General features: G+C 39.4%; 1 protein-coding gene across 1 annotated transcript in view; it reads right to left on the bottom strand.

Annotated features, from left to right (window-relative positions):
• The window catches only part of LOC306866036 (unconventional myosin-XVIIIa-like), a 38,960-nt gene extending 13,690 nt beyond the window's left edge, over positions 1-25,270 (bottom strand). Inside the window, exons 1-20 of the mRNA XM_079410994.1 lie at positions 24,205-25,270; positions 10,046-10,133; positions 9,855-9,961; positions 9,585-9,761; positions 9,293-9,503; positions 8,978-9,120; positions 8,793-8,893; positions 8,397-8,460; positions 8,146-8,311; positions 7,047-7,211; positions 6,870-6,960; positions 6,595-6,787; positions 5,896-5,982; positions 5,403-5,544; positions 5,159-5,318; positions 4,388-4,571; positions 4,064-4,259; positions 3,865-3,974; positions 2,041-2,106; positions 575-703 (exon numbers count right to left, since the gene is read on the bottom strand). Coding sequence (XP_079267120.1) covers positions 575-703; positions 2,041-2,106; positions 3,865-3,974; positions 4,064-4,259; positions 4,388-4,571; positions 5,159-5,318; positions 5,403-5,544; positions 5,896-5,982; positions 6,595-6,787; positions 6,870-6,960; positions 7,047-7,211; positions 8,146-8,311; positions 8,397-8,460; positions 8,793-8,893; positions 8,978-9,120; positions 9,293-9,503; positions 9,585-9,761; positions 9,855-9,961; positions 10,046-10,133; positions 24,205-25,203 — 3,579 coding nt within the window. The 5' untranslated portion in view covers positions 25,204-25,270. The remainder of the gene's footprint in view (positions 1-574; positions 704-2,040; positions 2,107-3,864; positions 3,975-4,063; positions 4,260-4,387; positions 4,572-5,158; positions 5,319-5,402; positions 5,545-5,895; positions 5,983-6,594; positions 6,788-6,869; positions 6,961-7,046; positions 7,212-8,145; positions 8,312-8,396; positions 8,461-8,792; positions 8,894-8,977; positions 9,121-9,292; positions 9,504-9,584; positions 9,762-9,854; positions 9,962-10,045; positions 10,134-24,204) is intronic.
• Positions 25,271-27,497: the final 2,227 nt, after the last annotated feature.

Raw genomic sequence — 27,497 nt, forward strand, 5'->3', positions numbered from 1 at the left:
TTTGAAAAAGTACAGAAAGACTTGCAAACCAAAACTGTAAATCCGATTGGAATTAATTAAATTCATATTATGAGGAATTGAGAGGATTTTATTCAGAAGCCTGACTGCATGCCGTGATCTGAAAGTGTTCAGAGGAGCTTTTATTAATTTGACATCTTCTAATTCTAGGGAGACTAAACAGGAGAGCACTTAAAGCAGAAGTGTGTTTTTTCCCCCATGTGTTAAAATACTTTCTACCGTAGTTTAATATGCAGAGACCGCCAAGTCATTTGTAGGTGAATTCCCTCAAAATGTGTAAAAAAAAACTTATTCTGTGGTGCTTTCAAAGCATTTTCAGTTTGTTTAAATTGTAATAATATTTCACAACATCACTCTTTTTACTGTATTTTTAATCAAATAAATGCAGCCTTGGTGAGCATAACAGAAAAAAAAGAAAAAAACTGTCAAATAAAAAGAAAACTTACTGATCCCAAACATTTGAACGGTAGTGTAAGAGAAATAAATGTTGAGATTCTGATTGACTGACATTGCAATTTCAGCTCAAGACTGAAGCAAAATGGAAAATTGACTTTACCTTCCTCTTTTTGAAGGCCTGTCGAGACAAAAAGCCCCTGCAGGCGGCTTGGAACAGCGTGATGTTTTGTCTGGTGTGTTCATCCCTCTGTCCCTCTAGTTTAGCCACTGTTCCAGCCCTGAAGAACACCTAACAGACACACACGCACTACCATAGTTGTGACAGCAGCAAAGAGCGCATGTTATAAGTGCATATTATGATGGTCACAAAATGTCAGAGTAGAATCAAAGAAACACACATAAACTTATAGAGAGTCATATTTTTAAACGGAGGCAACATTTTAAGGTTCATAAGCACATGGATGAGTTTTTTTTATAATTAATTACCAAAATGTTACACTATCATTTGCAGTTTAAACTGAAAAAAGAGCTTTTCTTTACACTACAGTATCAGTATCAGTATAATTCATCAAAGAAATAAATATTTATTGATCAGTAATTTTGTTATATTTTTTCATATATATATTTGGTATAATATTTAACATTTTATTTATTATAATTATATTTGGTTTTTAATGTTTATTTTTTAGATTTTATTTTTATTTTATTATAAAGTACTATTTTAATTTGCATGTATTCATAGCATATGCTTTTATCCTTTCGTTTTTAACCGACTGGTATTAACAATCATCTGATCTGGTCCATGTAGTCACGAAATCAGATGAACTATAGCATTAGTGAAACAGCAGTTGTAAACGACAATCAGTCGATGGATGTTAAACTAGATATAAAGAACCTAATGGTTTGAAGAGAGCAAAAATTGAAAAATCTGAAATGTTATTACACGTATGCAATAATTTTATCTGGCATCATGTTCAAAAACTGAACATCTGACCACAGCAATCTGAATAACCTAAGTGAATTCATATCCATGTAATGCATATTTGGTTGCTTTTTCATTGCAAGCAATCGTAACAGCACAAGTTGAGCAGAACTGACAGGAGATGTTGGTGGAGTTGTAAATCAGTGTTTTGTTGCTTGAATCTTTCATAAAGGGCCCCTGACATTGTAATCCATTTCTGAATGCAGTTCAGCCTTCGCAAACCTTGACGCCAATTGCAGCTGCCACAAAATAATTACTAACTATACCAACTTATAATACGGTCCAATAAATCTCCATTCTTCTGGGAACGCGCCAGGCGGGGCTTGTTTACACACGCCACCCTTTTTTTTTTTTTGGCTTGCCGTGGTCTTCCAGCTGATGGGATTAAACTGTTGAGCGCCAGCGTCTGTTCACACTGATTAGGACGGCATGAAGAACCAGGAAAGACACAAACAAACAAAGCAGCTCATGCCGAGATGAGAGTTTCTTGCATTCAGCCGACGGACCACGCAATAGTAGACAGAAAAACATACAGATAACATATCTGCTGCATACAATTCACCTGCATCCTTTGATGCTTCCGAAGTGGTAAAATGAATATTAACTTGTGTGTGTGTGTGTGTGTGTGTGTTTGAGTTACTCACCCTGCTCAGGCCCATGTGATAGCTGCTCTTCTCCAATTCCAAAGACTCCAAAAGCTCCTCTACTGCCTGCAATGACAAACAAACTGTCATGTCTAGTTCACACAGTATACATTACAAAAACACTGCTGACCCCTATGTAGGGCTACTGGACACACACACACACACACACACTGGTTATTCTCTGCCGTACAGTCCCCAAACTGTCCAGACGACATCAGCCCTCACCGTGACTCTGACACTGTCTTTCTCATGTGGAAAGGTCTTGAGAACTCGATCTGTCTGAAAGGGCCCATCTAGATTACAGTACTAAAGGGGGCGCTGGCCCCTGACAACCAAAGGGCCATTGTTCGAATCACTTCGAAAAAACCTTTCCTCTGAGACACGGTTCTACCTCCCTCTGTCTTTTTCTTTCTCTCCGCGTCTCTCTAGATTTCCAATTTTGCATCGTTTCAACTTCCTCTGGGACTTGAAACACGACTGACCTTCTCTTCTGTGTCACAAAAAGAGGACGGTCATCTTTCTGTATTCTTTGTAAGGTCATTGCACACTGAGTCCGAAATTTTCGCACGTTAAAAAATAAATACGACCATAAATACGACCTCATGTTGTGTCAATCACATTTACACACTGCCTCCGGATTCGGATCAGGTTTGATTTTCTGCGTTTTCGCATCCGTAGCAAGCATTTTGATAGGAAAGGATGACGAATACAAAAAAACGCATACAAAAATTTCTGACTCAATGTGCAAGGACCTTTACTCTGAAAAGCTGATGGTCAGACTCTGAAATTGATTTTTTTTTGCTATACCTGTTAATTTACCAGCAATTAATATTTGAAACTGGTCATGCAACTTTATTTTGCTTTATTTTTAACAATGTGATTATTTAGCTGTTTATTATTTACAGCATAGGTTTGTATGAACATGTAAGTCATGAACATGTTGATTTCTGCCTCAGAGTAAAAAAATTAATATAATAGTGAATTTATTTCTTCTGAATCTCCCAATGATTTTATATCACACAATTGTAACTTTATTTTCTCATAATTGAGATTTTATATCTCACCATTGTGACTATATCTCACAATTCGATGTTATATATATGACTCCTACATGACTTATATCTCACAATATGACTATATTTTAATGACTAATTTTATCCTACAGTTTCTCAAAATATGATTTTTCACAATGTGACTTAACTTCTCATAATTGTGATTTTTATCTCACCATTGCAACTATATCTCATATTCACATTATAACTATTGTGGCTTCATTCCTCATAATTACAATTTTTATATCTCCCATTATGTATTATGCTTCTTTTGCTAATTAAGCTTCCATTCAATTCATGAATAACTCAATTTTATTTACTTGGCAAAGCTAATTTTTACTTGCATTTGGCACTTGGTGAGTATTCATTTGGACCCTGTCTGCTGTGTACATGCCCAGGGCCACAGTGCAGAGGTTTTGTATATAACTCTCCTTTCCCCTCGGCTAATCACAGGGCCAAAACGAGATTAGGAGACCCCTGGACGGAGACATTATCCTAGCAAATAATTACAGTACATTTGGGCATTTAGTAAGCACTAAAGCCCAGAGCAATTACTACATTTTTCCTGTCTGCTCTGCGTATTGATTCAAGTCAGAGACCCAGCTGGGGTTTCTTGATTAAGCCATCACAATAACCCTGATTACCCAGAGTTCATTCTGTCTTGGATTCATGGCACACAAGAGCAAGAGGAGTCCAAAACTTCATTTCAGTCATTTCTAAAGCTTTTGTTCTATTATTTTCATGCTCATTATTCTCTTAAATAGCTACTCACTCGTTTCTCATCCTTCACGATGTAGTTTCTTCCCAGTTTCTTGGTCAGGTGAGGGGCCAAAACATCAAAGCGTCTTCTGAACTCAGAGAAGACCATGTGGTCAGGGTAACCTGCAAAAAACATGCAGATATTCAGCAGGAAATAACAAAAAGGACTTGATTTTATCTATTTGATTGGATCTTTCGGTGTCTCTTCTCACCTTGTCTGTAAATCCTCAAGCTGTCCAGCAGCTTGAAGCCACGGATCTGGGCCCTGAGTAAAGCTACATCTATCTGCATGAGTCCAGGGTCACAGCTCTCCTCTGGAGACCCTGCTGCCCTCAGAACCTCCGCTCGGGGTAACAGACAGTGGACAAAGTGAACCCTGGATCTGCGCACGGTGTCCAACAGTACATCCTGATCAAAAGAGAAATACACAATGTGTATTTTTAGCCATTTTTTGGAACTAATAGGGAATTTGAACAATTTCATGAAAGATAATATTTTCAACGAGTATTCGGTGTAGGACCCTCTTAAAAACCCACCACTTGGAGTTTAATCTGAAGACAGAGAGACTTCTTTTTGACAGCTGCCATGCCTGTGGTGAAGGTCTTCCTCATGCTGGTGGCCCGACGCATGGCGAGCTGAGAGACGCCCTCCAGTCCGGCTATGGAGCCGGTCAAAACAGCACTGCTGGAGCGGCCCACAAACATCCCGCTGATGCTCTTCCTGTTAGGATCATCCAGTGAAAACTTGAGTCTGATGTAGGGGTGTGCAATATGTATATTCTACGATAATAATGTTTATTGTTTTAACTATGTACGAGCTGACATAGTGTATGTTACTTGCAACAAAAACACTGCTGTTTTCCTGAATATTAGCACGATTACAAAATGTTACATCAATAAACAAAAAACTTAAGATTTGACACACAATATTTTATTTTTGCTTTATTTTGTCAAGATAATGTGTATCCGAGCAATGCATAGTGGTGCTTTATTACAGAATAAATCTGCATTTTGAACAAAACAGTTTAATGACTGATTCTGAATGATGGAATGAATCTAGCTTTTCAAAGAATAATCTGAATAACTCAATCACTCAACTCATTAAGGAAGTGAATTGCAACCACCCACTGACAGTTTTAGTTTCAGATGTAAAATGTATTTTTTTATGTAATCAGTTTAAGGTGACACATCCCTAATATGGTGTCTTAACTGTCAGTTTATTTTGTCATTCTTCTTGAATTAAAAAAACTGCGTTTTTTGACTGATTTCCTGTAGTGACAAGTGCAAACGGTTGTGGGTAATTCTTACTTCTGGGAGTTCTGCAGCAGATTGGCTGCGTTCTGGGGGGTGGGATTTAGCCTGGCTAGGTTCAGCCAGCCGTGCGTATCATATTCCACCCAATCTGTCCCGTGACTGTGGCCGAGCAGGAAGTGATGTGTGTTTTCACTTTTAAGCACCACTGTGTGACCTGCAGAAAAACAATGCATAAATTGGTCTAGGGCAGCATGTAAGTGTGTGAGTTTGGGTGTTTGTGCATGTATATGTGAGTGACCTGTGCTCTCTCCCTCTGCAGGGCCGTAGTAACTGAAGAGTCGCTGCAGGAGTGTTTCCTCTGACCCTCCCGGCTGCAAAACCTCCTCCTCCATCAGCCAGAACAGACCTCTGGCCTCATCTGTCCTGGACAGAGAACGTACCTGAAACACAGACATGGATATCCAAATAATCATAGTAGTGTCTTTTCCACACCCACTTCTCCTTCAGATCTACCTCTTCTTTTTTGATACTTATAAACACGGTTTAAAAAGACTGCAGTATATATAACTGTGACCGGCCAACTAATTACTATTAATATAAGATTAAATGTGCCCTATATTGACATTCTGTCATTTCAAGTTTCAGCCTTTAAAAGTGAAATCTTTTGTAATGAACACAAACGATTGAAATAAAATTAAGTAATTATCCACAGAGCTCTTATTAAAATAATCACAAAGACACGCAAACTTTAAACATCAGCAGTTTTGACTTGTTCAGGAAGTGCGTCTCACCAGGGTCTGACTGGAGGATTGATCAACCACAGCTACTGAGCGAGAAGGGCTGGGCTCCAGGTCATCCAATGTGATCTCAATGTTTTCCTATGGAAAGACAGATTCTCAGTTATTCAAATTAATAATGAATAAATAATTTGTAAAGATGCGAACTGGAATTTTTTTCATCAAAAATCCTAAAAAACGTTTCTATAAAAAATATTAAGCAGCAAAACTGTTGATTGATAATAATAAAAAATGTTTCTTGAGCAGCAAATCAGCATTTCTGAAGGATCATGTGACATTGAAGACTGGAGTAATGATGCTGAAAATTTAAAAAGTTATTAAAAAATGTTGTAAATTTTAATAATATTACTGTTTTACTGTATTTTTGATCAAATAAATATAGCCTTGGTGAGAAAAAGAGACTTACATTTAACCTTCATAATATAATTTTTGATTAGCAAATTAATTGTCTGTCCAAGTATGGTGTCACAGACATCCTTGATCATCTTTAGCACCATCTCATGCCATGAACTTTGTTTTTCAAGATTCTATGTGAAATTAAAAGTAGTTCAAGTTTTGAAAGGGCCATTCACAACCCCTGCAATATATTTTATTGCATTATGTGGTGGTAATCTCAAACAGCTATATAATTTAGTGTTTTAATAAGAATTGTGAGAAAAAGTTGTAGATGTTGGTTATGGGTGTTTTGTGCACCTCTTTGTAACGCTCCAGTTCCCGTACGAACGTTCGCTCCTGGAACAGGGTCTGCAGGCGTTCCTGAGCGTAATTATGGCAGAGCTCCTCAAAAGTGGCCCCACGCTGGTTCTTCACCTGATGAGGGTTCTGGAACCCTGGTGTGTCCACAATCAGCAGAGAACAGAGAGAATGCTGACTGGACTTCAGCGCTCTGAAAGTAGAAGAAGATATAAGAATGCATCTCTTATTCAATAAATCATGTTGCTCTAGGTAAATCACCGGTTAGCGATTACCTGTTAATGAGAGAGATAATGAGTGTGAAAAGCTCAGAATATAAACCAGATGCCATGAACTCCAAACACTCAGCTGCTGTTGCTTTAGACACTGAAACGCACACAAAAACACTTTTTTAGACATAAAATAGGGAAGCATTTATCAAATATTTAAGAATGTTATGAAAAAAACATTACCTGAGCTATCTGTGTCATCCGTACTTTGCCGGACACTTGAGGAGCGGGGAAGACTGCCTTTGCCTTGTGTTTTAAAGATGCCGGACGACAGCCCTTCCAGTGTGCAGCCCAGGAGATACGCTGCTTTTTGTGCCCACTCATGCCTGGCAAACTGCTTTCGGCCCGCTGAGGGGTCAGAGAGCCACATTCACAAAAGAAAAGCAGTGTTATCACAAAACATCTGTCACATTATGGTGAACTACAATAGGTAGCCAAGTGTCCAGAGAACAAGAAGAAACTTTCATCTCCTGGATTGATGATCAAAGAGAACAAACATTTCCATTCTGGCGTTCGACATCAGAGTGGAAACTAGCACAAAGGTAGATGAAAGACGAACACGCAGTTCTGTTAAGATGCTAAATAAAATAAAAATAATAAAACCACCTGCCTTCAGTCTAAAACAGAAAGATAGAGACCTGCATTTACCTGCATCTGTTTCTGTGATATGATGGGGCAGCATGCAACATCAATATGCAATAAAAAGACATGATTACAATGGTTAAAACACAAACAACAACTGTTATACACAAAGAAGCATGATTAGAGGGATAGTCCACCCTAAAATTTTAATTCTGTCATCATTTACTTCCACTCATGTTGTTCTGAACTTATATGGCTTTCTTTGTTTAGTGGAACATACAGGAAGATATTTTGAAGAATGTTGGTCACCAAACAGTTTTGGTTTCCATTGACTTCCATTGCATGGACAAAAAATACAATGGGATCAATGGGAACCAAAACTGTTTGGTGACCAACATTCTTCAAAATGTTGGTTTTTGCTGAAAAAGGAAATGCAAACAGCTTTGGAATGACATGATGGTGAGTAAATGATGACTTAATATTTGGGTTGACAATCCCTTTCAATACTGACAAATGTTTTTAGACATCAAACACACACACACACACACACACACACTAAAGTCTAAACAGCCAGACATTTTCTCAGTTACATGACTGGAAAGACTCTAGTGACTCATAGTGGACAGATTTTAAAATACACTCTGTGCAGTCAGACATGCTGTATATTAATGTGTCACAGATTTAGTGTTGGTTCAGACACTTGAGGAGCCGGTAGCTTTACCTTTGGTGGCCCCAGCGGCACCGAGGTGGTATATGGCCCCTAAGATCAGCCACACGGATTTCTGTTCTTCAACAGAAATGCCCAGGAACTTCATGGCAGCCTGTAGCTTAGTGAACTGCTGAGCGGCTTTCTGCTTGTCCTCTGGCTACAGAGCATTTGACATATGACACACTGTTTCCAGATAAAATAGATAAAATGAGTCTAATGATGGTACATGTGGCTTTTCTTACCTTCAAGAGAGGGAGGAGCCCGAATGCGCTGTTCTCAGCGAAGTGATTAAAATGAAGTTCAGTCCTGAAAGGCATAATATTCTATTAGCTGGCCAACTTTAATCTGTACATGTTTCCTGCTTTGACCTCAATCTGTATGCTATATTTGCTATTTAGTATGCCAGAATATTACAAAATGGCATGTCAAAGGTGGCTGGATAGATTTATGCAAGATGTATGCATTTAGTATGCATGCTTTTTAGGTTAATACACTGTAAAAAATTATATGACCACTAAGTCAGGTCAACAATGATTCAAGATTTCTTTTTTTTTTTAATTCAACTGAACTTCAGTTTTTAAATTGAGGTAGATATAGATTTTTTTTTTTTTTTTACAGTGTAATTGTCTCTGATTTACTTTAGAGCTGCATCTGCTCCAGCCATCAGATAGTAAAACACACTGAAGCTTGATTCTGCTTCTGGTCGTCTGGTCACTCTGAACTTCTCCAGCAACATGGTCTGTATGCAAGACATGAAGCAAATCAGAGATAAATCCCCCAATGCCTTTAGAAATTTTGAGTAATTGCCCTCGTTATACACTACCTGAACAGAGGCAGAGGCCACCTGTCCTGTCTGGTCGAAGTCAAGAGAGACTATGTGTGAGAAGCGACTGGCGTTCATATTCATAGCTGTACTGCAGTTCCCGAAAGCCTCCAGAACTGTGTAGACCGCCTGCCATTTCTCAGCTGTGGGGAGAAGACAGTTCATAACGTTATATATATAAAATCATAGAATTTATTTAAAAAATACAATAACATTTAAAAAACTTAAATTAAAATTAAAAATAAAGTGAAAATGAACTCTAGGAAAGCTGAAAAGGAGAGTGGGTCTATATTGTGTCCTCCTCGTCTTCCTCACCTGAGTACACCTTTCCACTTCCGGCTGCGATGGTGACCAGGTACTGTAGCAGGTGCTGGCAGTTAGTGGTCTTTCCGCTGCCACTCTTGCCCAGCAGCACAATGGTCTGATCCTGACGTGTGGTCAGCAGCTGATGATACGCCGACTGAGCAACAGCGAAAATATGAGGGGCAGTTTCCTCCCTCCGGCAGCCCTTAAACATCTGCATCACCTGATATAAACAGACCGTGTCCCTCCATTAATCTTTGCCAAAAGTTTAAGGTAATTTTAAAACTTTGTGTGAAGTTTGTACCTTCTCGGAGTACAAGGCAGGGGTGCTGAGAGGATTGATCACCAGAAGACTTGGCCCAGCGTAGGAGTGAATGAGGTTTCCACCATAGCGCTGACGAAGGGTGTGAAGGATGCTGGACTCGTTGAGGTACAGAAGAGAGGAGAGATCCTCCACTCGATCATATGATAGAGGATTTGCCTGACAGACAGACAGACAGATGAGAGTAATTAAACAGGTCTCTTGGCTTTTGCATGAGTAATGTCACATATTTGTAACAATGACTCCACCCACCTTCTCCACATCATCCTCGTCCACTTCCAGTACTGTCCCATCATGTTCAAGTCTGACCTTAACTTTCCCCTCTGGGAGAGAACCCATCTCTGTCTTGAGCTGTGTAGCTATAAAAATAGAACATTTATTTACTTAAACTGGACATGATAATTCAGATCATTTTAGGAGTAATGGACTATGACTTCACTAACCCAAAGAAAAGCCATCTTTATGGACAAGCCAGACTTTCTCAGTGTTATACCAGGCCTTCTCTGCAGCAAGCTGCTCCTCCGTCTTCACCTGCAGCAGGAAGTGAGAGAGATTGTCATCACAGAACATGAAACACTACAGGTTTCCAGTCCATGGACTGATTGCGATTCAGTTCAGATTTGCATTCTGTTTAAGATTAATTGTGACAGAGACATATAGGTGTGACTTTAGAAGTGGGTGCTGCAAACAAAGACCGGAGGAGATATAAATTAAACATAAAATATAAATCATTTATACACAACAAAACAGCTGGAGTCTTGTACAATACAGACTGACAAACACGTTCAAATTAAAAGTAAACTGCAGAGCAACGCATATCAGGTTGAAGTCTATATGTTAACTATGGAAAATTAATTAATATTCTCTTCACACACCACAAAGAAAACTATAATGCACAGAAAACTGCAAATAAACTGAACTGTAAAACATGCACATATACACCAAAGTAGAATTTGAATGGGAAATGTGCTTTGGTTCAAACAGGAGCTCTGAGGTGATGAGATTCCTTCAATGGCACAAGAAGACTCTACTAAGCTTTACACATAAGCAGAATTACACACAGGCAATGCATTAGCCAGACCTTAGACAGACTGGCAGCTTCATGTGCAGCCTGCAGGATAGCCACAGGATCTTCAGCTGCCTTGGCCTGCAAAGGGCCGGGAAAAGCAAGAGAGCAGAAGTCAAAAAGTCATAAATACAAAAATCCTCACAGGACTTAACAGAAATTAACAGGAGAATAAAAGACTTCATATGAGAACTGTGAAAACAAGAAAGAAAGAAAGAAAAGAAAAGAAATGGTAGCGGTTAAGGGAGGTGTTTCTGCACCTGAATCCCTTGGGTGGGCATCATTGGAGATCCCTATAAATGGAATCAAAAAGGATCAGTGAAGAGTCCAAGTGGTCCTGACCAGGATCAGCAGTGTGATTATTATCAAACCACCTGACACTAACATTGAAACCAATGCAAGACCAAGCCTGACACAATAGTATAACTGCTAACAATTGTTAACACCGATCAAATCTGGAAATAAGCAGTGAGACATAAACACCAATAATGCAGAATACATTTAACTAACCACATATCTACTTTCAGGCAACACACAACTCAGCTGAACACCATTGTCTTACACATACATCTTGGCAGTTGTGGGACACACCTGTTGGTTGGCGATAGTGGAAATCTGGGATTGAAGTTTTCCAGCAGGAGCTGCAGAAGGTTTTGACACCTCCTTCACCTTTACAGACAAAGCGCTTGTCAGTACGATGTAAGCATATGGTCTACAATCATGCCAAAAACTAGCGAGATAGGAGCCACCACATTACAACTCTATAAGAAGTCTGCATCTGAAATGGTCAGCACTAATGCAATAATTGTCTGATATGTGATCACGGCTGCAGCCAACAATAATTTTTACCTCAACTTAAAGCCATTTGAAGGGTCAACAGACATGGTGTGCTTTAGAAAAGGATGTCAAGAATCAAAAAAGTCACTTCCAGCATCATTAGTTGACATGCTGAATTCTCGCAGGCAACAGCTGCTGAAGTTACTGCTTCAATCCACTTCAAAGGGTTAAAGTGAGACAGCAGTCAAAGTCTTTATGCAAGGGTGAGAAAAAGCATTGGACATGAGTTATGACAAGATATTAGTTCTGCAGTGAGCCTTGCATAGTTTCACAGCATTGGCCTGCTGAGCAAACATGCATTACTAAAGCATTCAGAAACACATGCAGGATGTACCTCTGGCTTTCGTACAGCAATGGACAGTGGCACAGGAATAAAGCCTGCAGGGGGTGCTAATGGGTCAACTTTGGGCTTGGGGATAAATCCTACCGCCAGGGCAAAAGGGTCTCGCTTTGGGGTGGGAACGAATCCCACTGGTGGTGCCAGAGGATCAGGTTTGAGCGTCAGTTGAGTGGAAGGGTTTGGTTTAGGAGCTGGTATGAATCCCGTCGGTGGTGCCAGGGGATCAGGTTTGGGTGTAGGTTGAGAAGGATTTGGTTTAAGAGCTGGAATGAAACCAGCAGGTGGAGCCAATGGATCAGGCTTGGTGACTGGAAGGAATCCAGCAGGTGGGGTAAGAGGATTTAGCTTAGAAGGAAAAAAGCCAACAGGAGGGGCAAGAGGGTCAAGTCTAGGAGGCGGACTGATTGCAGGGGTGGATGGTTGGGGTTCTTCTGAAGGGGTCTCACTTTCACCAATCCTTTCTTTACATTCCTCTTCAGGTTCTTTGCGTTCGGCAGCTCTCAAGCGAGAGCGATGCTCTTTAGTCCTTGCACGGCCCATTAGGCTGGTCAACCCAACAGAGAGGGCATCTCCATCCACAGAGCTGCCAGCTTGCAGTGGACGGCTTGTTTTGGGGACTGAAGTGGCTGTCGAAGGCTTTTCCTCTGGCCCCGCTTTGTACGCCAGTTTCAGTCCTCTCCTCGCCAATGTATCAGACTCAGCGCTGCCATGTTGTCCATTCATGGAGTCGCTGCTTTGCTGGTCTACAGTCAGTGGTCGCTCTGGATTCACCGCTGTTAATGGTTCACGCTGGCGTCGCTCGGTTGAGCCACTCACTGCTGCCTGAGACTGACTCATACTGTTCTCACTGTCCAACTGTTCACACAACCCAGAACACACACGTACAGGTTACCACAAAATAAAAAACCTATGAAATTACACAATAGAAGCAAGAACGAAAGGTAAAATTTCACATCCATTGTAACCTAAAATAGCACTATTTTGAGGTTCACAGTAGCTTTGATATAATTTCAAGCAACAACCTTCCAGAGTTTCCTGAATTTCCCAAATGATGACAGATGGGTGCCGTTCTGAATATCAGAACGTCTTCACACTCTCCAGCCCAGCTGTACTGAAAGTTCATCTGAAAAAGACTGTTGCTTCCACATGGCCAGGCACTTTGCAGTTCTTTTCTCAGCACAATCAGGCAGGTTAACAGACAAACCCAGTAATTAAGGTCACTGCAGTGCAACACTGGCTCACAGCCCTGAAACACAACTCTACAGGATTAACCACACAGGCTTTAGTCTCTCTCACACTATACACAATTCAGAACCTGGAGTATTGTAAAGACCAATCACCTCACACTATAAAATAGCAAATTCAAGTGCATATTTAGTGACAAGATACTAGGAATGAGCTCTTATGTGGAGACAGACCTTCATGTCTATCCTGAAGGTGATGATACTGGTGCTCTTCCAGCTGTGCACGGCATTCTGTGGGACACTGAAATTGACAGCAGCACTTTGAGAGCCCTGTGCCTCCATGATGACTTGCAAACCTCTCACACATTTGCTTCAGACACACACAATCTTAGCTCAGCATCCCTCTCATCCCTCTGCTCCTTCCCTCTATTTCTTCCTCCAGCTGCCCCTCCCACTACAGCAGCGATTGGAGGACAAAAAGGGCAGGGTGTGATGTCAACACACCCCACCCACTGGAGTACAGCAGCACTACAGTTCTAAACAAACATCCACATACAGTCACTCTCACCTTATTCTGCAAAAATTATCTTTACACCTGCTAATATTCACATTTGAGCATTTAGGACCCTATAGTTATTTCAACTCACCCTGTTTCCATTCAATTTCAGAAACTAATTTTCATCTGGATGAAGAGAAGAAACAGATGAACTGCTTTCATACAGTAATTACAGACAAAGTATGAGGTTGGAAGCAAACAGCTGTCCTAAAAGAAAAAGACGACCATTTTCTGAACAAACCCCATCTTTAGCACCTCCTGATGATATACGTGAAGTAAACACAGGATGTGTTTTAGAATGAACCACAGACACAATAACAAATGCAGATTTCTGGGAGATGTAATCTCTTCTGATCTCAGAACAGACACCCATCTGAAATCTGAGTCATGCAGTAATGACGACACTGCTCAAACACTTACATTCGAGCTTTTTGCACCCGGGACATTCTCATCTTTCACCTGAAGGGAAGCAGATAGAGACAGGAAAGTTAAACCAGAGATCAGACGCTCTAACCTGAGACATTGTTCTTGGTGTGACATCTGACCCTGCTCTCTCTCTGTTCTCTCGATATACAGTTTATCCCTCTGTCAGACTGAAGATTAACCACTGTCTTTCTCAGTTACTAAAAACCAGTACAGCTAAACTCTCATATACATGCGCTAACACTAACTAGAATGTCAGCAAGGGAGGTTCTTCTGGAGAAAAGTAATACTAAGAGAATGCAAAAGATTTGCAAGCGAATGCAAATCTACTTGGTGAAATCCAACACTTTTGAGAGAGAACGCAAACGCTTGGCAAGCGAATGCAAAAGCAATGAAATATATTTTTTCCTCCCATGTCATAGTTTTTCCATCACAGTGTCCTCTTAAGGGCTCTGTAAGATATTGACCAGACAATCATTTATCTTAATCTCTATGTCATTTATCTTAATCTCTATGTTCTATGTCATCTGTCCTGAACAGACAATAAATTAATGAACAAACAGCAGAAAACGGTACTTTCCTTTTTCTCCCAAAATGAAAAACGAGATGAGAAGGCCATGATGAAACGGACAGTTCAAGAGAAGAGAGGGAAGGAAAGGGGAGGAGAGGAAGGCCGGTTTGTGGAGAGACAGAATACAGGATCGGTTAAATGCAGGCAGTCTTTCCGATTGAAGTTTTGGGGGTACTAGGACCCTGCGGTGAACGGGTAGAAAGAATAGCTACAAGAAAAGAAATAAGGATTAACATCTAATCTGTTAAATGGAGAAAACATAAAGCAGGGAGCTTTATTTAGGCTTTCAGCATAACACTTAGTCAAAAGGCATTCTCATGATGGTCAAAACGTTCGACTTTCGATGTGCTATTGTTTTTAAAATGATCTTGGTCACTCCTTTCTGAATGAATGTGAATGACATGTCTGGTTGTTAATTTCCAAAATGACAATGCAAGCGGATCATATGACTCGTGTTATATTCCAAGTCTTCTGAAGAATGAAAATAAAGTTGTTATTTGGAGCGACATGAGGGAGAGTAAATGATGACAGATGAGAGAGCTGGAACTCAAACTTTACTGAAGTATAGCTACAGATAAAATAATGTGAATCAAGCTTCACGTGAACTGAAAAAAACAATGCTGAAAGAGCAGATTTGTAATGCAAAAAGTAACAATGTGTCTGAAAGTGAAAGTGCAACGGTACTGAGCTTTCATGATACACCAGAACATTCACTATAAATAGAGCACATGTGATGAGGCCACAATGTGAAGTAACCAGCACACACACACACGAACGGCTGGCTGTCCAGTAGGCTTTAAACACTGATTCTTGTACCTGTCAAACACAAAGTAGACGCATCGGATCTTCTTTGTTATGTTAAGCAGGTGGTCAGGTAGACATCCATGGGCAGACGTCTTGAGCGGGGCTCAACGTGGGACAGGACGTTACGACAAGGATGTCAAGCAAGAGTTCGGGCTCGGGAGGGGGGATAACAGCTGCTTGAGGACACCGAGGATATAAATAACCATGCAGACCCCAGTTCCCCCTGACCACACATTTACACACACACACACACATGTTGGTTTTTGTGGTTTATGGGGACTCTCCATAGGCGTAATGGTTTTTATACTGAACAAACTGTGTGTGCTATTGCCCTACACCAACCCTACACCTAAACTTAGCCCTCACGGGAGACTTTGTGCATTTTTAGATTTTCAAAAAAACACCCTTTGGTATGTTTTTGAAGCCTTTTGAATTACGGGGACATAGGCAGTGTCCTCATAAACCACCTTCATATTGTAATACCTCTGTCATACCCATGTCATTATACAAATTTGAGTCCTCATAAACCACATAAACATGCACACACACACACACACACACACACACATATAACAAACTGGATTACAACAGCTTAACTGTTCTTTCAGAAAATCCAGCCAAACTCAATTCACAAATTTCGCCAGCGGAGACAACATGTCTCACACAAGGGGGCCACAACACGTGTGAATAAACAGAACGCTGCCGTTTCCCAAAGATCCACCAGAGGGTAATGTTGTGCACATCTCTTCATGAGTTAATTTCTGGTGGCCTGACTTAACAAACCCCCAACCCTACGTGTTATAAGCTTTGCCATGTAACCCATCCCACATTGTCCCATCAAATCTAGGGACCAGAAGGTCATCATTGAGCTCTTTTAACTTGCAGGAGTAAGCAACACCCAAAACAACCCAACAACCACACAGCAGCATGCTAAAAATCCTCAAAACACTTAAGCAACCACTTAGCGACATACTTGCAACCATCCACAACATCATAGCTTGGTGCTAGCGACAGAATATGTGCAAATCTAAAAAATCTTCAGCTCAGAAGTAAACAAATCATGCTGGTGAAGTTTATCTATTGAATGTTATAGAGCTGCAATGAGCCTCTGTGATTGGCAAGAGTTGGTAACGGGGTGATTGGTTTTGCTGCAACTGAAAATTAGTTTTATGTAAATATAGTAGTCCAAAAATACATACGTGTGAAGATATATTATTGTTTTATACTATAAAAAGGAATTTTGGGTCCCACTTTATATTAGGTGGCCTTAACTACTATGTACTTACATTTAAATTAATCATTTGATACAATGCACTTATTGTGTACATACATGTTTTTACATCGTACTTATATTTTAAAAAATACCTATATGTAGTTACATCTGTAATTAATTTCTGTAATTACATTTATAATTACACTGTTGACCCATCCCTTACACCTTAACCCACCCTTAAACCTACCCATACCACCAAACCTGTCCCTAACCTTACCCGTATCCCACCTCAGTAGCAGCAAAAGTGTTTTACAATACAATATGAACATAGTAAGTACATTGTACTTATTTTTTGATGTAAGTACATGGTAGTTAAGGCCACCTAATATAAAGTGTGACCGAATTTTGTTGCTCTGTCACCCAGGCCTGTTCATAACACACAATATTGATGATCGATTACCTCATGCAAACCCACCATGAGGCCCTATAGTCTGGTGGGGTTGTAGGCCAGTCCAGGCCTGTCATATCATATCATATCAGTGCTACCAAGCAAGACACAAACAGGCTAGCATTGTCTATGGAGGACGTGGTGGGCTCTCCATGCAGATGGATCCCTTGTCTCTGTGTGGTCTTTCTAAGAAATCCTGATGGATCAGTGATTTTTTCTCGTCTTATCGGCTGTTTTCACTGAAATGCACAGTATTCACAATGCTATAAAATGGACACAAAATGAAAGACTGATGTGAATCTTATCAAACATTCTTTCATTTCTTAACTATAGCAACTGATTAGAGGAGAAATCAACAGAAGGCGGCACTAAATGGCATACATCACACACATGTGCTAACACATACATACATCAAAACTTACATTACTAGTATGATGAAGTGTGGAGTTTAGGTGAGTCTCCAAACAAGTACACAATGTGAAATGGTGGGAGGTCTAAAGACTTTTTAAGCCCCACCTAGTATCCTACACGTTGCTTGGGTAATGAAATGTGGCACCTTCTTCCTTTAAAGCCTGATTATTCTTAGCTGTTCTTGCTAATCCACTGTTTGCTAATAAGTGCTAATGGAGCAGAAAACTCTCAATTTCATCTGCTTTTAAATACATATGTGCTGTTTAGTCATGTTTAATATAAACTATACTGTACATGAAGGATTTGATCAAATCTAGGATAAAAGCATCTAGCTAGCATAGAGAAGATTAGCATAGCATGATTTGATCTCTAAGGGGAATCCAGGTCATAAGTTAAAGTATATGTTGTATCATTCATTTGGAATTGAAAATATGTCTTTTAACAAATTTCTAGTGTACTTTAGACATGGAACACACAAGTAAATTAACTACAGCCTGATTTAAACACCTGCTCCACAAACTCATAAAGTATTGCACAAAGATGTAAAAAAAAAAACAGATGTTTCCCTGCGGACAGATAACAGCAGCATGTCTGGTCTTGCTCTACATAGTGATTTACATAACATTTAGATTATGGAAAAAGTGCCCATATGATGTCTTAAGTAAATGATACAAGAAACCCTTAATAACTTTTGGTTATAACTTAATAAGGTTTGGTTTGGTTACAATAAACTCTGGTCTGATTGCTCAGATGTTCCCCCTTGGTAGAAATCGTGGTCTGGGGGGGTGTTCCCCCTCCGTAAAGATCAGTAGAAATCGTGTTTCCCCCTCGGGGGCCCCCCTCCATCGTCGGGCTCTTACAATCATCCTAACCTACCCCCCATCCCCCCACCCAGTGTCCAGTCCACAGCATTATTTTGTATATTCGGTAAGTTTTGATGCAAAATATACATCATAAAAGCTGTTGAATCAGGTTGCGACCTTATCCTTATATCTTTTGTTTTGTGTCTTGTACTGGTACTTGTAGTTCGCTAAGCAAACAAGGACCAAATTTATCCTTTTCTTTTTTGGTATGGACCAAAAGAAAACTACAAGCATGAACACACCCTTAGTGTCAAATTTGAAAGAAATCAAACTTCACCTTTGTGAAGCAACCAAATCAAATTGCAGACGTTATGACAACATCAAACTGCATTTGAAATGCATTAAGTAAGTAAATATGGTCATTGTTTTGATTCAATGCATTATGTCATTCTGAGGGTGTGAAAGGCCAGCAGGTAAATGACTAACCAACTGCTTCCGTTAACCCAGTCACATTTAATGGACTGGTAAACTGTCTGGGATCATCCCTATGCCAACATGCTCACAGTAAGAGCTTGAATACTGGACAGCTTCACACAGTCCCACTGCCAAGTCCCAGTGAAAATCAGCCCAAAATCCGCAGCTGGTCGTCACACTGACCCGACGATCCAAACCAGCATAATTATCAGCCTGACTAAAGCCACTTCCTGGACCCCTGCGTCCCCTAATCAGCGTCAATATTTAGGCCCTCTCAATCTCATGATAGCACTGGGGCGACACTGACAGCTCAAGAAAGACTTCTAGGTCATCGGCCAGGAAATAAAATGGAGACATAAAGGGAGATTTGACAGAGAGGACAGAGGGACAGCAGACACTGATGACAGACGAAAGACACTTCCTGTATTCAGTGCCTGATGTGCAGCCAAGTTAATCCATTACATAATCTAATCTGATACTAGTTAATGAAGCCATTCACGGACAGATTGTTTCAGAGCAGTCAGAGGACATTCATAGTCCACAGGCTGTTGAACCCTCACAGGGCAGATGAAAAAGGGGAGCCATTGAGCCCAAAGAATAATACAGGAGTGTGTTTATACAATTTAGTGGGGGTTATTTAGAATAGCAATGCAAACATTGACTGACATAGACATGCAGAGATATAACTGTTTGATTGATCGACTGTTGGTTTGTTCTTAATGCACAGTTTTAAAATAAAACATTTCGATACTACAAAAGTTTGGGGTCTGTAAGATATTTTGTTTTTAAAAGAAGCCTCTTCTTACCAATACTGCATTTTTTTCATCAAAAACAGTAAGAACATTAATACTGTGAAATATTATTACAATTCAAAATAACTTCATAAATTCATAATTTTACTATATTTTAAAATGTAATTTATTCCTGTGGTGGCTAAGCTGAATTTTCAGTATCATTACTCCTGTCTTCAGTGTCACGCGATCCTTCAGATCCTTCAGCTTATTGCCAATAATGCATTTCTGTAACCAAAATATTAACCAGCATAATATAAAGAAAACTGACTGAGTGCACCTTTAAGACTACATGTAATGTACATGTCAATCATCTCAGTTATGACTGGCTAACCTTTGCGTATCAGCATTGTTTGCATTGTTGTTCATCAGGACAGGCCAAGTTGCTGAATTCTGAATAGGTGTTGATATACAAGCGTGGGTGGTTTTAGGTTAGCAAACATTGCATTGTAAACTTTAAAGAATGTCTACATAGTACACTGAACACTTGTACTTTAAAAGAGCAAAGAAAAACCCTTCTAAACATGCTCATAACTCTCAGTCAAAAAAGCATTTGTGTGTTCAGATTTCCCAACAGATTCAGCAGTCATACACAAAAGAGCATATAAGAGCGTGTTGATTCCTTCATTCAGAGGCCAACCCTTCAGATAAGAGGACAGGAGAGGGTGTGAGGAGATCGTGCGTGTTTAAGTGTAGTTCTTCTCACTACAGTAATGCAGCTGAAACCTGTCTGTCTGGTAACTATCAGCACAAACAATCAAACCTGTCAAACAAAATCACTAGCGTTTCCTGTCACATTCACAGACACACCACGATTGAACAAATACCTGACATTCTACTGGCATAAAGCCACTCATGCTGCATGACATAAGAGTATCTGCCTTCCATTTCAGTTCTGGAGGGAACTCACTATGATAAAAATTGCTTTTGGTAATTGAAATAAAGGCAAAATGAAAGCTTTACTGTAATTAAATCTTGCATTAAAGCTTAAGAACTAAAACTTATAAAAATAAACACAAATTTGAATAAATATAACAAAGATGAATAAATACTATACAATAATACTATATAAATAATACTAAAATAACATGCATATGCTGTCTGCACTATTTTAGCATCCAATTCAAAGGAACTGCATATCAGGTAACCGTGTGAACGGGAACAAAGGTTTTGCTGTATTTGTCCTTTTCAAAAAGGTCAAGCTAGTTGCACCAGGCAAAAAAAAAAAAAAAAAAGGTTTTGTGTATAAATGAGCTATACTGATCCTAATTTGCATAGAAAGCCGTGTTTAACAATGACAATGACTGCGGAACTATTACAGCACATTTAGTCTCTGGTTAAACTTAATTGCAAGTGTTTAGAAGCAGGTGGAAAATCTTTTTGCACTGAACAACAAACAAAAGTGAGCGACTGTCTACATTTTACTATATTTTTCATCATGCAACTTCACCATGCTGCTTTCCACAGTGGCATAGTCTAGATTTTTTTTATCACAGTCTTTATATAGAACAAGTGCTTCTAGGCCAATCCCAAATGTGTCATGTCTTTTTCTGTGCTCGGCTTAAAGTGGGCCAGTAATAACCCCGGTGGGACTCCTGCCCCCTGCAGGCTGGGTGAGACTGGCCACTTTATCACAAAGGGTGCAGTTTATTACTGATTTGACATCTCCTATCCCGATAACATCGTCATTTGAGATGGACGGTATGAGGATAAGTGTTTTGTATCATTATCGTAAAATTGAATATTGTGAGTTACTTGTATTTGGTAACAGGAGCTGGGAGAAAACCTGGTCAACATAACTTGAATGTCCTAGATTCCCAGCATCTCTGATGTGCTCTTGTTTTTCAGCATTATTGGGGCAAATTTGCCAGGAGGCATCTAGACTGCATAAATGCATGGATTTGTATGAAAGCCCGTTTCCACCAATGGATTAAAAACAAAGCAGCTTTTTTATCTCACAATTTCCTCCACAATTCAGAATTTTGAGATACAAACTCAGAATTGTGAGAAAAGCCAAAATTGCAAGCTATAAACTTTGATATAAAATGTTTTTTTCTGACTTTTCTTCTGAGAATTGTGAGTTTATATCTTGCATTTTTGAGTTTATATCAGAACAGAATGCAGACCCACAGTTATCAACAAGGAAGAAATTCATGGGGAAATTTAACATTATGTAGAATAAATACATACTTTCACATACATAATATAAAGCAATCATGCTAATGTTTCTAATGAAAGTTATTAGAAATTTTATTTACATTTTTATACGTGATTGGCTATAAAACTTTTCTAATGGTCTGCTGATGGTGTTCTAAAATAACACTCAGACTTTGACACTGAGATTTCACTGGTTATCCATTAGCAGAAGGCATGTAAAGAGTTCTCTCCACACACACTCCTATTCAAACTCAAGCAAACCAACACCACAACAGGTTCAGCAGGAGTGACTGCTGACTCATGTGACACATGCCACCTCATTTGATTAGCTTGACCAAAACATTCTCTTCAAATACCTGTTTCTTCCTATTTTCACTCCATTAGATAAAATGCTGTTTCTGTAAAGAGCTGCTCTGTCAGATCAGCTCAGATGCCCTCAGCTGCACTAGGATAAACCTCTTACGGTTCAAAAGAACAAATATTACAGTACAGAAACACCGCATTCTATATTTTTTTTACCTCCCCCATGTTATTCTACACATCACAAATAAATCACTCAATGCACTTTAATCTCTTCTGAGCTTTGGTTTTGTGCTGAGCCAGATTAAATGAACATATCAGAGTTTGAACATCAGCCTAAACTGTTTGTCTTTATTTTTCTCAATTTGTTAAAACTGTTTGCATAATTGTTTGCAGTCATATTGGAAACATATTGGAAAAAATAACACGTTTTTCTTTAAAAATATGTCCCAGATCTTCTGTGACATTCAGCCTACTAGATTTGTACTATTTATGCATAAATATCAAGCATCTAATAATAATAGGAAATGCAACCACTGTGACTTCCTATGTGACTCTGAGCTTGTGACATTTTTTGTCTGAAACAAGGACAACTGAAATTTTTAAATATCTGATGAATCACGATGACAGACGATTATAGAAACAAACACAGCTGACATCACATCTGCTTCCACCCGGAGCACCTGACCTTCAGACTGAATACAAAAATCGCAGGAATCTTCATTTTCAGTGTTTTCCTTTCTGTTATCAAAAAACCAATACGACTAAAATATACTAACAGTGCTGTCAGGCCAACTGATTTGCCCACATTCTGAAACGGGGCCGTTTGCTCAGCTGTACCAGGATACAGAGATGAAAATGTGTCAGAGAGCACCTGGGGAATACAGCAAAGCCAAGAGAGCAGACAAGTATAAAGTCTCTAATTCTGCTGCAAACATTGAAACAAAAATCTCAGAAGATATGATTAGACCTTCAAGAATAGTTTCTAATCCATTTCTACGTCCAAATTCTATATTTATGCATTTCACAGATGCTTTTCTCCAAAGTGACTTACACTGCATTCAAAGTATATACTTTATATGTTCATACATTCAATGTAGGAATTGAACCCATGCCATTGGCGTTGCTAGCGCCATGCTCTATCCTAAAGTTATGTAGAGTAAATATAAAAAAACATTCAGTGAACAAATAAAAGACTCTTTCTGACTCAGAACTTCTCCATTTAACAGCATATTAGATAACAATATAGACTTTTTCTGCTTTTTTGCCATTTGTTCCACTCAGATGGAACTCTACTGTCTTTCATAATGGGACTCTACACAAATACAGATGCATTATGGGTGAACGACCAAAAACACATTAGACAAGTTATTAACCCCCATGAGCTGTCTCACTGAAACTGTTGACATCATCAACAGTTCTTTGCACAACGGTCTTTTCAGATGTCAACAGACACACTCATATTGCTCTGAATTCCCAAATACCTCAAGGCTGTGACTGATCTTCCATCTGAAATGTTGCTGAAACATACAACAGTACATACAGTTGTTTTTCCTGAGAAATGTCAAAACGCCAAACATGTATGATCCGAATTGCACTTTTAGCTAAAAAACACTATTTGTGAACCTGGACCACAAAACCAATCTTAAGTCACTGGGGTATATTTGTAGCAATAGCCAAAAATACATTGTATGGGTCAAAATGATTGATTTTTCTTTAATGCCAAAAATCATTAGGATATAAAGTAAAGATCATGTTCCATGAAGATACTTTGTAAATTTCTTACTGTAAATATATCAAAACTTAATTTTTGATTAGTAATATGCATTGCTAAGAACTTCATTTGGACAACTTTTAAGGCGATTTTCTCAATATTTTGATTTTTTTGCACCCTCAGATTCCAGATTTTCAAATAGTTGTATCTTGGCCAAATATTGTCCTATCCTAACAAACCATACATCAATGGAACGCTTATTTATTCAGCTTTCAGATGATGTATAACTCTTGACTCTTATGACTGGTTTTGTGGTCCAGGGTCACATTTATCAGATTATACTGACACAATTTCATTGGGCTTTACTGGCCTAGTGGATGGTGGTGAGACAACAGAACATTATGTGAAGAAGAAGAGCTTGCACCCATGCAACTCCATGGCTCAGAGTGTTAGAGTTAGTCTTCAATGTGCGATTCAACACATCAAAACCATAACACATAAGCATCTCACCTCGTAAACATCATGGTACGGGCCTCTGGTGTTCTTCAACCAGCAGTGGCTCAGCTCGCTCAACTCCACGATGGGCTGCACCTTCAGACGCACCGTGTCTCCAGACTGCCTGATCATCTCCACGATCTCATCCCTGCTTTTACTTTCCACGTTCCTCCCGTTGATCTCTACCAGACGGTCGCCTGGCACCAGTCCCAGAGTCAGGTCCTTATTCCCAGCACCAGGCTCAGCAAAGTGGACAACCTTTCGGTAGAGCGACCCATCGGGCCGCTGGTCCACCATGGTGGTACGACGAAGGGAAAAGCCGAAATCGCCCGTATTGCGGCGCTGAATTTCCAACTCTCTTGATGCAGGAATTTGCGGAGGTGCCACAGCAGGCAAGCGCAAGTCTGCTGGGAATGTTCGGTCCACTATCTCTGGGACCTGGATGCTCTTTGCAGCGCTGGTGGGATGGTAAGGTGTATATAGGGGCGGGGGATTGAACACCTTGACCTCTACCTGAGGTGAGGGAATGGCGGAGTTCTGCCCTGATGGTGCAGTTGACCCTGAAGGGCTTTCGTCTTTGCTCTTCTGTGAGAAAGAAAACCGCTTCAAGATTTGTTCGACTGGGGAATTCTGCTTCGTCATGGAGTCATACTTCACCGCCTGTTCTTTGATGGATGATCGACGGACGTCTTGGTCCAGCTTAATGTCATCACTGGAGCTTGTGGGTGTTATGGTACCCTGAGTATAGAGTTTCCTGAGGTCCGCGTCTGTCAGGCTGAGCTCTGTGTTTCGGACGACCTTGATGGGAATGGGGCTGGAAATCTCCAGTTTCCCTTTTGCCTCCCGTTTAGAGCTGCTTCGATGAAGATTAAAGAAACCTCGCCTCACGCTCATTTCCTCTAGGCTCTTCAGCTCGGCTTGAGACATTCGCTCTTTTTTCTCTTTCTTCTCCTTCTTCTCCTTTTTTGGTCCATCCTTCTCCTTGTCTTTATCTTTCTTGATCAAGTGGAACATGGTTGGGCCTAAATGTAGAATCCACCAGATGTTGGTCTCTTCACAGCATATAGATCAATGTTGGCATTCAGTCATGACCAGCACTGGTTCCACAGCACCAAGGGCACCTCAGCAGCAGGTGAAGCCCTCCTCTAAAACAACAGATTTTTTTTTTTACATTTTTTAAATAAACACATGATTATTAATAACAATATTAATTATTGAAATTAATAATATATATATATATATATATATATATATATATACACACACACACCACTAAATATTATATATAAAATATATAAAAAAATTTACGCCTATGTTTAAAGTCTAATTTTATTTGGTAAAAAATACAGTAATATTGCACCGGACAATGTTCCTATCAATAATTTCAGTAATTCATGGGTTACCACAGCTAAAAGAAATCCGCATAATTTATTAATCAAAAGAGTAAAGAAAGCGTACACGTGACGTCGCACACTCTCATTGGCTGTTCTTACCTTTCCTGACAGGTACAAAAAATCGGTAAGAGATCCGTACAACTTTTATCATCGACAACTATTATAAAATGTATATAACAACGGCATAAACATTATGTAAAACACAGCGACATAATCAGAGATGATGTTAAAACGATCAGTTTTCACAATTATCCAAACAAAACGAATAGAATGAATTACTTCCTGAAACTCTTCGTCTCATCGCCCCCTGAACGCTTCCTCTTCGAAGTAAACTAAACTCTATTTTTGGAATCTATACTTTATACTATTTATGTACCTATACTTGTGCTACGAAATCCCTTGACCTCACCTGCAGAATCATGTCTATCATGTAAAGTTGAATTCAACTCTATTTATAAACTACCGGCAGAAACTCTTACTGATTCAACTCTTAATGTAAATCTACGAGGCTTTTAAAAATGAAACTCCTTGTGCTTTTAATATATTACATAATTATGCAGTATTAACCCCTATACTCATATCCTGCATTTATATGCTGTAATTTCTAAATCACGTATATCATGGCTTTAAGGTGAATGTTCTGCTGCGCGTAATGCGCTTCTCTAAGCCTATTTATTCCGCATCAACGCAAACAGACAGTCTGTTCACCTGTACACTGAACTAAACACAAATATCGCTAAAGATAAGCAAACTTACCGTTGAAACAGCGCTGAAATAGTGTGGCGATGCCCGGTGCGCACTGATCTGCAGCATCGGTCCTGTGGCAGCGCGTCTGGAGCGTTTGACGGTCAGTGGGACGCGCGCACCAGCTGAGCGCGCTCTCGGATCACTGAGCCCTGCTGGATATGAGCCCCCCAAGAAGAGTTGAGCACATCAGTTCATCCCTTCTGCATGACTTTGAAACCCAGAGAGTTTTAGATACTTTGACTAAGTTCAAAGTTTAGTTTGTCTGATGTGCTGCAAAGTATCGTGCTTAAAAACGCAACCAGTTAAACTAAACTAAAATAAAAGGCATTTTAAGATAGTAGGCTAATTTGTATTACTCGATCATAAGAATAATAGCTATAGGTATTAATCAATTAACCCTATTTAGAAATAATAATAGTAATGAAAAACAATAAATAGGCCTAGTACAAGAATTGACTGGTATGCACACTGTTGACATTGTAAATAAATAAAAAAGCAATAAAAATGTAAAATATATTCAATAGAAATTATTGTCTTTTCAAATCAACCATGTCCTTGATTTTGCTAACACAAATTTAATCGCAATATGCCGTGTGTTGTATTGACAGTGGTTCAGTTTCATTTGCATGGGCATATCGCCCTCCTCTGGACCGACTCTGTGACAACACTAATCCCTCTTTATGTATGTTTTTAGATTTTTCCAATTACGCAATAATCTTCAAAATCCCCATCTGTTGCACATTTGTGATGTATTTATCTTACATTCATATTAATACAACATCTCTTGTTCTGCTCTTGGAACCTGAATCAGCACATATCTTTATATGTTTAGAAGGTTTAGTGGCATAAATTGCAAGAAAATAACAGATGGTCCATTTAAAGTCAGTCAAATTAAATCAAATATCCAAACCATTAATGGAAACTCCTCAACCCAATACAGATGAATAAACCATACGTTCTAATTTGGCTGTGGTGTTTTGGTAGAAAAGCTACATAGTTGCATGCGAAACTTTGGGAAACCCTTCCAGAATCTGTGAAAATGTGAATAATTTTAACAAAATAAGAGAGATCATACAAAATGCATGTTATTTTTTATTTAGTACTGTCCTGAGTAAGATATTTTCAATAAAAGATGTTTACATATAGTCCACAAGACAAAAAAATAGC

Source organism: Barbus barbus (assembly GCF_936440315.1).
Source record: "Barbus barbus genome assembly, chromosome: 47".
Taxonomy (NCBI): Eukaryota; Metazoa; Chordata; class Actinopteri; order Cypriniformes; family Cyprinidae; genus Barbus; species Barbus barbus.